Source organism: Dama dama, chromosome 23 (genome assembly GCF_033118175.1).
Source record: "Dama dama isolate Ldn47 chromosome 23, ASM3311817v1, whole genome shotgun sequence".
Classification (NCBI taxonomy): domain Eukaryota; kingdom Metazoa; phylum Chordata; class Mammalia; order Artiodactyla; family Cervidae; genus Dama; species Dama dama.
The window spans coordinates 72,614,670-72,626,849 of NC_083703.1; the positions used below are offsets into that span (position 1 = coordinate 72,614,670).

Genomic DNA, 12,180 nt, shown 5'->3' on the forward strand with positions numbered 1-12,180 from the left:
GTCCTTCTCCCCAGACCTTCACTTTCCACCTCTACCTCGAGACCTTATCTCCCCAGCTAGGTCGGGAGCTCTTGCCCGTGTCTGTGTAGCGGGCAGTGAGGGCTGGAGGGGGTGAGAAGACAAGTGTGAGCCATGAGTTGAAGGCCACAAGATCAGCAGGGCCCAGTCCCGAACAAAAATGCAGGCCCGTTGTTAAGGAGCCTGAGGGTGGTGCTACTCTGCCCAAGAGTGCACTGCTCAGGTGGCGTGCCCACGAAGCCCACTCTGGAGGGAGGAGAGAAACAAGGGAGATACGAAAGGGAGGCCAAGAGGGTGGGGGTGGAGGGAAATGGATGCTTATTTGGTGTTTTCCTAATGCCAACTCATTTAATACTCAGACCACCCTTTGAAGTTGATTGTGCATTTTCCTAGAAGAGGAAACTGAGGCTCAGAGAGGAGAATCATTTACCCAGAGTCATGATTAGTAGGTGGTAGGCGCCTGAACGTTAATCCGGGTCTAAGGGGCTATAAGCCTCCCTTCTTCCCTGGGGGTTGGGGGAGGCAGGGGGCCGGGGGCGAGGGGCAGCTGGAGGAGGTGACAAGGAAAGGAGTGATAGAGTCTGGGCCTGAGCACCTGGGCACTGTGGGGCTGGTGGTGCCCAGAGTGGGGTCCCGGGGAGCAGGGGAGAGGACCTAGACAGGGGTCTGGTCCTCTCAGTCCTTCCTGCCCCCAGGGAAGTCAGGAAACTGGAAGGGACCTCCTAGAATGAGGATCTAGATGACTGGTATGTGGGGCCTGGGACCACGCTTTTGATTCACGAGCATGAGGCGGCGTTTTCTCTGCAGGAGCACTGAGGGTCGGAGTCAATGATTTGGGAAGTTCCTGAGTTAGGGCATCTTGGAGGTGGGTTGTCAGTGTCTGGGGGCGCATGTGAGCGTGTCAATATCAGCATGACTCGGGGTGACAGTGGCTCGGAGAGTGGCTGAGTCAGGGCCCAGTGAGTGCTGGAGAGGCAGCATGTGTCCGTCGTCTCACAGGACTGGTAACACGGTATTGGGGCGTTAGGGCCCCCCATCTGTTGTAAGAGCACCCCGGTGTCAGCCAGAAACCAACAGACAGCCAAATCCCCGGGGCCCCGCCCAGCTGGTCCACCAAGGGGGGAGCCGATTAACCATTAACCCCCACCCCTCCCCAGCAGAGCCTCCACCCCTGCGCAGAGGCTAGGCCCGGACTCCCGGCAGACCCTCCCAGAGGACGGTTTGAAACGCAGGAAGGCAGAGAGGGCGCCTGGGAGGAGGCGGTGGGAGGGCGGAGGGCGGAGGCCGGGGCTCGGCCCAGAGCCTTCGGGGTGGGCATCCTGGGCAGGGCAGGTGGCCGAGGCGGGGAGAGGGAGGATGCGCCTCTCCAAAACCCTTGTCGACATGGACATGGCCGACTACAGTGCCGCGCTGGACCCAGCCTACACCACCCTGGAGTTTGAGAATGTGCAGGTGTTGACGATGGGCAATGGTAGGTGGGGGCAGGTGTACCCAGGTACCGGAGTGAGTCTGCCGCACTGGGTTTGGGGCTGGGGGGAGAGTGGTGGGTGAGCACGGTGCTCCCGTAGGTGAGAGCTCAGCGCTGCCAGGTGAAGTTGATGTGCCCAAGTACAGTGACCAGAAGCCTTCAGGGTGGCGGGGGGTCTGCCAGGGCCAGTCTGCAGCAAAAGCAGGCCCCGGGTGTTCTGCCAGGCCCTCGCGGTCCCTGTGACCAAAGCTGTCGCCGTGCAGCATGTCACCAGGAGCGGGGACTTTATGGTGAGCGTCCTCTCGGCGTCCAGCCCCGGTCATTGGGCCCAACGGGATCCCTGCTTGAACTCCTTGGGCCGAGGTCCAGAGAGATGGAAAGGTTATGTCCCACTCCCAGAGATGGTGGATGGAGGCGTGACTATGTTTCAGGGTGTCTTTGGGACTTTCTGGGGTGAACGCCCCACTTTGAGAAAATGGAGTTCTCAGGGAAGTTTTGCTAAATGAGACGAGGATCAACAGCGCGCATGCGCACATGCTGTGTATATGTGTGTGTGTGTGTGTGTGTGTGTGCGCGCGCGCGCGTATATGTGCACACACACACAAGCACACTGGTGTGTGATTCTAAACTCCTGTTGGCATGGGTGCTTGAGTTTCCATGTACACACGTGGGCAAGTGGTGGACTTTGTTGAAAATGTATGTCTGCAGGAATCCATTTGCATGTTTGTGTTCACTGGTCTGTGTGTGCATATGTTCTCCGTCTATTTCTAGTTGCATTTCTTCTCTGAGTGGGTCCGTGTTTGTTGTTATCTCTAGGGATATCTGTGTTTATCTTGCTTATATCCGTAAGTGGCAATGAATGCGTGTATAGTAAGCGGCAGTGAGTGTGTATACGCTAAGCAGTGATGAGTGTGTGTACAGTAAGTGGCAATGAGTGCATATCCAGTCAGCAGCAATGAGTGTGTGTACATGTGTCTGTGGACGTTTGCACGAGTGAGCTCTGGACGTGGATTGGTTTGTGTGTCCTGGGTTTCCCGGACGTATGTCCAGTTTGGGCATCCTGTCTTGTGCCCCTGTTTGTACCTGCTTTTGAACGTGTGCACATCCGTGTCCTGGGGGGTCAGCACTCTCCAGCGCTCATGTGATATGCCATTGCCGTTTGACACACGTGAGTCACATCAGCAGCACGTCCATTTGTCTCTGAACGGATTGCGTTGCCTGTGTGTCTCCCCAGGTTTGTACATCCACTCCCATTATCACTGAGAGCACATCTGAAGGGGTGGGGGGAGTTTTCTACAGGAAGGTGGGGGAAGGGAGGAGGCTTGGAAGGCCGGACGCTGGGACCTGAGCGGTCTCAGGGCAGCCTCAGAGGAGGGGGGCAGCCCACCTGCCTTCCTTCCCCGGCTCTGCAGCCTTAGCCGAGCTCTGTAGCACTTGAGTCAGCTCAGCTCAGCCAGAGAGAGGTGTCTGCCCTGCCTGTGGCCAGTGGGCATGATCCATGGTCAGTCTCACCATCTGCTCGCTTTCCCCTGCCATTCACTCACTGTGTGACCTTGGGCATGTCACCTCCCCACTCCTTGCTCCTTCTGCAAAATGGGCTTAGTCACTCCAGGCCTGCTGGCTTTCAGGAGTGTCCAGGGATCACGTGAGGGAGCTGAGGGGAAAACATGTAGGCAATGGTAAACAAGAAGCTGCTGCACTAGGCGGGGTATGTGTGACCCCAGAGAGACGGCGTGTAAGACACCTGACCACCATCTAGCCCTGGACTGCCCCCCATCATCCGTTCAGAGTGGGTGCCTCCAGCTCCTAGGAAGTGTGTATTCCTGAGGCAGGGGCTTACCTGATGTCTTGAAGACGGGGCAGCTCTAGCTCTGGAGCCAGAAAGATCAGGGCTCAAATTCTGGCGTCCATCCTTCCTACCAGTGTAAACTTATGGTCATTTGCCGCTCTGAGCCTCAGTTATCTCATCTATAAAATGGGAATAAATCATAGTGCCTGCCTCCCAGGGCTAACCAGAGGATCCCACGCAATAAGGCACCTGAGGGCTTAGCACTGGTAACTGGTCCTGCGCCCTCCATGAGTCAGGTCAGGAACCCTGAGCATCTTTAAGAAGGGTCTACATTCCACATTGGAGTTTGAAGTGGACCAGAAAGTTGGGGCGATGTTTTGCATATGTGCTGCATTGGTAGCTCAAAGGTTCCAAGCTCCCTACCCACCTCCCATTCCTGATTCAGAAGGAGCAGGGGTTGCTTGTTCATCAGAGGCTCCAGCAGACACCCCAACAGGACAGCACTGGCCAGATCAGCACCAGCCTGCATGCCTGGACCATAAATCCGACTCCTCTACTTAGCAGCAGTGTGATGACTCTGGGCAGGTCCTGTCCTTTCTGAGCCTTGATGTTCTCACCTGGAGAATGGGCACCATCACCTGACCCTGGGGAGCAGAATGAGCTGCTTGACAGCACCCAGCCTATCCTGCCCAGGATGTGTGAGCCCTTCCCCCAGTCTCCGCCTGAGTTGTGGGGTCAGCTCTCCTGGTGGTTGGAGGAGGCAAGACTGGAGGAGAAAGGGCACCAATGCAGCTTAACAATTATCCTCATCTCTAGGAATAATTCACCAAGTGGAGGGGGCCGTGCTCCTGGGCACCCTCAGAGGCGATGAGATGTTCAGCCAGGACATGATAGAAATGAGATGTGGCAGGGTGTCTGCTTGTGCATGGAGGCTGGAAATCATCTGCTCCCAGAGTCTTCTTCTGCAGAAAAGTTTTTATTTTACAAACACTGATATAGTGCTTCTTACCTGCCAAGCACTTCACATATATTGATTCACTGAACCTTCATAACAGCCCTAGAGATTATTATGTGCCCCATTTCACAAGTGGAGAAGGCTATGGCAACCCACTCCCTAGAGAATCCCAGGGACGGGGGAGCCTTGTGGACTGCCATCTATGGAGTCGGACAGAGTCGGACACAACTGAAACGACTTAGCAGCAGCAGCAGCATTTCACAAGTGACGAAATGAAGGCACTGAGAAATACATTAATGTGGCCAAGGTCCCATGGCTAAGAAGTGGGCAGGCTCGGATTTAAACTGGGCAGAAGGGCTAGAGAGGTTATGCTCTTAACCACAGCACTATATCCCTGTCCAGTGCTTAGCTAGATGTTCCCTAGGAGCCCACGATCGGATTCAGGGTGAAAACACGTGTGTGTGTGTGTGTGTGTGTGTGTGTGTGTGTGTGTGACTTTGTGTGGTATGTGTCTGCAAGCATTTTTCTGGGGAGATGGTTCACAGTATCATCTTCTCTAAGAGGTCTATCCTTGGTGGAAGAGTTGCTTAGAAAAACGAGGGTTCAGCTACGGAAATATAAGATAAAATTGAAAACGACTGAACCAGTCAGTCTGCTCTCTTTTGCAATTAGGGAAACTGAGGCCCAGGGGAAACTGAAGCAAGGAAAAGAAATGTGCCCAAGGTCACAGACAACTTAGAGGCGGCACTAATCACCAAGACCACAGCCACCTGCTTCTTATCCCCTCCTCACAGAGATGCAGCAGTTGTGTTTTCTTTTTTTTTTTTTTTTTGACCCCACGGTATGTGGGAATCTTACTTCCCTGACCAGGGATCAAACCCACTCCCCTTGCACTAGAAGTGCAGACTCTTAACCACTGGACCACCAGGAAGTCCCAGTGCAGTAGCTTTTGCTATGGGGTGCCCAGATCCTTGCTATGATCCTCCCAGGAGGCCAAACAAGCCACTGTCCTTGATGTATGTCTTCCTGTTTCCTGGTAGAATTTGCAAGGCCCCTGAGTACCAAGCTGAGACTCACCCAGTCTTGGCCACTCAGTGAGAAATAGGACTTGGTTCTGGAGATGATGGGGGAATATTTGCCCCTCTCATAGCCCCCTCTGCCCAGCCAATCAGGGTCCACAACTGTTGGATGCATCCTAGGAGACAGCCAGTTTCTTCATTCCTTCCCAGAGAAAACTGAGGCTAGCGATTGCCACCATGGGGAGGAGGAGACCCTCGTTAAACAACTCTACGAAGTCAGTGTCACAACCATCCCTAAGTTATAGATGCAAAATGGGAGTTCCAAAACAGCAAGGAGTGCTCACTTCGGCAGCACATATACCAAAACAGCAAGGAACTTGCCCAAGTTCTTTGAAGGGGGGTCAGTAGCACTTGGGTCTAGCTGAGGCCGAAGCCCTTTAAAGATCCCCACAAAGCTCACATCCGTTTCTGAATCTAAACCACCAGGAGAGCAGGGCTTCCTAGAGGTGACTTTCTGCCCCTCCTGCATCCTCACTCTTTGCTTTTCCGGCGCAGACACATCCCCATCAGAGGGTGCCAACCTCAACGCACCCAACAGCCTGGGAGTCAGCGCCCTGTGCGCCATCTGCGGGGACCGGGCCACGGGCAAACACTACGGTGCCTCGAGCTGTGACGGCTGCAAGGGCTTCTTCCGGAGAAGCGTGAGGAAGAACCACATGTATTCCTGCAGGTGAGGAACCTCGATTTCTCCATCTGGGAAATGGGTGCGCTTGGGCTGATGTTCCCCCAGGTCTGTCTTCTCCCTGGGTATGTCTCGGAGCCATCTGCCCCTCAAGGCCTTCAAGCCTCTGATTTCTTTGCGCTTGCAGATCCAGATGGGAATGTCTATTCTAGACAGCCCTTTATTGAGCACTTTCTATGTGCCAGGCACCATATTGAGTTTTTGCCTATATTAACTGCTCCTGGAAGAGCTTTGTGATTTTTCCCATTTAGCAAATGGGGACCTCTGAGGCTTAGGATCAAGTCTCCTCTTAAACCGCAGAGGGTGAGGCCCATCCCCCAACTTGGTGCTTTTTTCTGGGACGGATTGGGGGTTGGCCCCAGGCCTTTCCACTTCTCTCAAGGCCTTGGAGAGTTGTCCTTCAGAAGCATCTCCCCTTCTGGGTAACAACAATAATAAAATAATAGCAGCTGTAGTTACAAGCTCTTACTATGAACAGACACTGCATTGAGCCCCATTTGGGTAATTATCTCATTTTCACCTGTCAACATCCCTCTGCGGAGGTTACTATTATTATCTCATTTTATAGATGAGGAAGCTGTGGCTTGGAGAGGACTGGGAATTTGCCCAAGGTCACCCAGCTTGAATCAACGGCAGAGCCCGGGGGTGACAGGGCACCACCCAGAACCACAGTGGCGCTTGCGTGCCTCTACTCCATATCCCTCTCCAGAAAGTGGCTTATGTGGACCAAGTACTGAAACTGATTCACAGCCAGCAGCCCACTCTGGGCTCTGGGCTTTTAATAAGATACATGGGAAATAGCAGTGCCTTCTACTCATAGCTGAGTGATCTGAGGCCACGTGTCCACTTTCTGAGCCTGTTTCCTCATGTTTAGGGGGTCAGGGTTGGGCTCTCAGAGAGTCCACAGGGCCTTTCCAGCTCCTGGTTGGTTAGCTGGAGGACTCCTGGGATGAAAGGTTTGAGCAAGGAGCCTGGAGGTCAACCAGATGGCCAGGATCCTAGTTGAGCCCTGGGAGAAGGAGGGCTGTCCTTTCTTCCTCCAACCACCCCAAGCCCTCCCCAGGTTTAGCCGGCAGTGTGTGGTGGACAAAGACAAGAGGAACCAGTGCCGCTACTGCAGGCTCAAGAAGTGCTTCCGGGCTGGCATGAAGAAGGAAGGTGAGCCTCGGCCCCCTCCTGCCACCCCCTGCCCCACCCGCACCTACAAGCTCCTGACAGCCATTTACAACTGTGGCCACAACTTTATGACTCAGTGACAGGCCCCAGGTGACTGGCTAATGGCTGAGAGGAGGGAGGGCCTGAAGATCTGACCATAGGGAGGGACTGGGCTTGGTCTTGAGAAAGATTCCAAGAGATAAGCTCCTACTTTCAGCTACTCAGGTTCCCAGCACCACCTCCCCTGCCTGCCTTCACCACCACAAGGCAGCCAGGTTGGGTGTTTTTTCTTTTTGTTTTTTTTTAATGTGATTTTATTTTTTCATTTTTTGGCCGCATTCCTTGGCATGTGGAATCTTAGTTCCCTGACCAGGGATTGAACCTGCACCCCTTGCAGTGGAGACACAAAGTCTTAACCACTGGACCACCTGGAAGTCCCTGGGTGTTTTTGCTTAATATACTATTTCAAGCATCAGGAAAAACTTAGAGAATGGCATGACGAACTTCCATGGCCCCACGACTAGACCCAGCAAATGTGAACGGGGACAGGGCGGGGCTCTATCCCCCATCTTCCTGTTCCAGGGTCAAGTGCCCCAGTTCCTTAGTCTTCATTCTTGGGTATCATATGACCCAGCATCCTCAGGCTCTAGAGAAATGGAACAAGGCATCAGACTTGTTCTAGGTGGAGGAGGCTGGGAGTGCTGGGGCACAACATTTATTAGAGTGTCTCCTGCCTCCTGACACCAGTAGCTGGGCTTTTCCACCTGGCTGGGCTTTTCCACAATTGATAGTTCTTTTCATTATCATGACAGCCCTGCGGGGTGCTATTATCACCCCCACTTTTCATAGACAGGGGAACTGATGCCCAGAATGGGTCAACAACTTGCCCAAGGCCCCCCCATTTGGTCGAATCAAGCTCCGAAGTTTGAACCCCAAGCTTTGGTCTTGAGCTCAATGTGGTTTGGATGATACCTCGATGGTGCCTGCTATGCCCACCACATTCTAGGAATGTTTGAAAGTTTTCTAGCCCAAGCTCAGGAAACAAACATCTTTTAACTGCTTCTCTGAGTAACTTGAGTCCATTTTTAAATCTGTCTCCTTCTCTGCTGAACACACCTTTCCCAGCCCTGAGACTGGCTCCCAGACCTTCACTTCCAGCCCGCAGCTGCGGTGCACACTAGCCAAAACCCTTGGTCTAGTTCTGTACAAACACATACCTGCTCCACCCCACCCCCATCAAGATCCTGGGACCCAGCCTTCCCCCGGCCAACTGGGAAGGGGGGAAACTTGGCTTTGGCAGTCTCCCCTCCCTGACTCTGCCTCTGAGCCCCTGTTTCTCTGCCCACCTCCTGGGAAATATCCTCTGGGTCTCATCCCTATAGGGCCCTGAGAGTTTATGACCCCTGCTGCAAAACCTGGGCTATTACCCTCAGGAACACACCATGATGCTCACAACACCACGATTCTCTCATCTGGACCTCAGTGGTTCTCAAGAGCAAGGAGAATCTTTTTCAAAGGGCAGAGGCCCCCCAGCTCTCCCCCACCCAGTTTTCAATGGGATTGACCACTCTCACCTTGAACTTGAGCACAACTTTGTCGAATGAGAAATGTTATGAATGAGGGACTTTCCTGGCTGTCTAGTGGTTAAGACTCTGTGCTTCCACTGCAGGACGCGAGGGTTCAATCCCTCATCGGGCAACTACTATCCCGCATTCAACAGGCCATGGCCTCCAAAAAAGAAAATAAATAAATAAAAGAGATGTCATGAATGGGAATATGAGGCATGTGTGAACAGCTAGGGCCTTTCCTGGTGGCTCAGCGGTAAAGTGTCTGCCTGCAGTGCAGAAGATGCAGGAGACCCAGGTTCAATCCCTGGGTTGGGAAGATCCCTTGGAGGAAGGCATGGCAACCTATTCCGGTATTCTAGCTTGGAGAATCCCATGGACAGAGGAGCCTGGCGAGCTTATAGTCCATGGGGTCACAAAGTCGGACACAACAAGCAACTGGGTACACACATGAATAGCTAGAGGCAAGGAAACAACTGAGAGCCACAGTCTAAGAGTCAAACAGTTTAGGGTTCTACCAGCCAGTGATTCCATCAGCTCAACAGCCTAAGATTTTATGTTTGAGAGAATGAATCTCTTGTGTTAAAATTCCAAGCCTTGTGACAGGTGGGAGGGAGAAAGGTTGCCAGCTCACCTGAGCAGACGGCTACCTTCCTAGGCTGCAGGTAGCCTGTCCCTGCATCTCACTGTTTTTTATAGGTGTCTCCTATTAAACATTCAGAGTCACTTTCGTGTGTGTTACTTCAGTGGAGTTTCTGCCCCATCTGGGCTTCAGTGTTCACATCTATAAAATCACTGGGGTGGATAATGAACCCTTCCAGCTCTGTCTTGCTATATGCCCACTGATCTACCTGTGCAAGTACACACTGCCCACCAGGACATGTGTGTTTGTTCCCTGGTCCTCCCACTGGACTGCCGCAGAGACGGCAGGCCCAGGGCAGTGAGGGTCCCCAGCCATTCTACCTTGGCTTAGCCTTGAAAATAGCTAGTTGCTTCTTATCTTGGAGAAGGTGGCATTATGCCAGGAGGAGAGGAGAATCAGCTAATGGCAAGTGCGTGTGGGCTGTAGGAAAGGCTGGTGGTTATTTGCATGCTTGGGTTAACCAGAAGATCATGACATATGCAGTGGGCTCAGTTGCTTTGAGAGCAGGCCAGGGTAGCAAAGGGTTCCATTGCCATTGTGGTCAAGTTCTGGGAAGTAAGGGCATGACTAGCTCTTGTTTTTATTGTTCATTTAACAAATGAACTTAACAAGTCATGTCCAACTCTTTGCAACCCCATGGATTGCAACACGCTAGGCTTCCTTGTCCTTCACTGTCTCCTGAAGTTTGCTCAAACTCATGTCCATTGAGTCGGTGATGCCGTCCAACCATCTCATCCTCTGACATCCCCTTCTCCTCCTGCCCTCAGTCTTTCCCAGCATCAGGGTCTCTTCCAATTAGTCAGCTCTTCACATCAGGTGGCCAAAGTATTGGAGCTTCAGTATCAGTCCTTCCAATCAATATTCAGAGTTGATTTCCTTTAGGATTGACTGGTTTCACTAGCTCTACCTAAGTTTTATAGTCCCAATACCCCTCCTTGGCTTGGTGGAAGGTTCTCAGAGCCAAGAGAGATTCTCAATGGAAGCCCCAGGGATTGGGAGAGTTGGGACAAGTTTTTATTTCCCTTCCTTGATGGCCCTAGGAGAATCTGGGAATTAGAACTCCAAAGTTGTCTCTGAGGACAAGAAAGCATGGATTGTAAATGTAGCATTCATAGACCAGTCGGGTGTATAGGAGGTCATCAAATCTCTCCATTTTACAGATGGGGAAGTTGAGACCAGAGAGGTGATATGATTGGGTCAAGGGCAGAGGAAGTCAGGACTAGAACTCGGGCTCCCTAGAGCTGAGCAGACACCAAATTCCCTGGATGAGAACTAGGACTGATGGCCTTGGGAGGCACCTGGATTTGGTCAAGTCTCCTGAAACTTCCTCTCAACCCCAGAGAAGGGCTCTGAATCTCAAAGTCTTGTGAGTTTGGCCAGAGGATATTCCATGGTGGTCAAGTGGGTTAAAGAACGGAGACTCTGGGAAGAAATCTGGGGGTCAGCGGGCCCAACAGCAGGTCCCAAATTCTTTCCTATAAACCTACACCTACCTGAGCCTGAGCTGTCAGACCCAGGACAAATGTCTGACTCTCGACATTGGAAATTCAGCCCAGGAAGTAGGGTCAGGGATGCAGGTGGTACAAGCTGGCGGTAGGCCAGGGGCCCACAGATGGGCCCTTCCTGGGATCCCCAGCCCAGCCCCCCCTCCCCTCACCCCCACTCAGGGGTTCTCTCGGAAGACAAGCTCATCCTCTCTGCCTCTGCCCAGGGCCGGTTAATATTCAATAGAAGTTACATTTAGGTCCCCGACCCTGCTAATACTGAGCAAACATTTGGAAAACATCATTCCGTGACTGAGCTCGCGCCGGGCACTGATAACGCCGGCCTAACCTTGAGGAGCCCAATCCCCGGCTGCTGACAGCAGCCCTTTTCTTAGGCCCGCCGCCACTTGGCGCCCTGGTGGGTGCGGGCTGGCAGTCGCGGGCGGGGTGTCGCAGGTGGGGTGGGACCTGGACAGGGGAGCGCTGCTGGGAGCTGGCCCCCTGTCCAGGGTGGTGGGTCTGGGAAGAGGAGTTTTCTTACCTTGGGACCTCTGTTACACTCCACTAACTCTGGGTTCCCTTTACACTATCCGGCTTTTTTAAATTTTTTTTTGCCATTCCATGTGGCTTGTGGGATCTTTAGTTCCCTGACCAGGGATCAAACTTACGCCCCCCTGCACTGGAACTGCAGTCTTCGCAACTGGACTTCCAGGAAAGTCCTACACTAGCTGACTTCCGTTCTCTGATTTCAACGATGTTTGAAATCAAGAGGGAGTTGAAGAGCGGAATGTCAACATTCCATTGAGAAATGGGGCGTAGATTGCACCCGAGAATCAAAGCTTGTCTCCTTCTGCACCTTCTTTCGGCCACTCAATGAATATTTATTGAGCACCCATTGCACGCCAGGGTTCTAGTTGCTGGGGCTACAGCAGTGGATGAAAGGGAAGATATTCTGGCTTTCTGGAGCTTTCTTTCTCTTACACAGACAGAGAGTGATGAAAGTGAAGAGAGAACAAGTACCAAGAAGAAAAATAAAACAGGAGAAAGGGGCAGAACCTGCAGGAGGGATATCCCCATCAGACAGGGTGGTCAGAGAGGGTGTTTCTGAGAGGTGACATTTGCAAGGAGACAGGAGTAAAGAGAGTGGGAGAGGCTTAGTTGTGGGGGATGGGGGATGGGTGGAGGGAGAATTCCAGGCAGTGGGAACAGCAGTGGCGAAGACTTTGGAGAGTGGCTGAGTGAGTCCCAGGAACGGCTGGGAGGCAGGTTTGATAGACAGAGTATAAGTGAGATGGGGGAGATAGGACCACCATGAGGAAGGGTGACCTGACTCCAGCTATGA

The 12,180-nt window shown here is 52.8% G+C and overlaps 1 protein-coding gene across 3 annotated transcripts in view; it reads left to right on the forward strand.

The window, feature by feature from the left end:
* HNF4A (hepatocyte nuclear factor 4 alpha) overlaps positions 1–12,180 on the forward strand; it is a 64,748-nt gene that overhangs the window by 33,747 nt on the left and 18,821 nt on the right. For 2 of the 3 annotated variants that reach the window (XM_061127326.1, XM_061127327.1), the window contains exons 1-3: positions 1,237–1,489; positions 5,805–5,979; positions 7,055–7,149. In XM_061127326.1, coding sequence (XP_060983309.1) covers positions 1,375–1,489; positions 5,805–5,979; positions 7,055–7,149 — 385 coding nt within the window. In that variant the 5' untranslated portion in view covers positions 1,237–1,374. Of the gene's footprint in view, positions 1–1,236; positions 1,490–5,804; positions 5,980–7,054; positions 7,150–12,180 lie in introns of those variants that run through there. The other variant, XM_061127328.1, reaches the window with a different exon arrangement.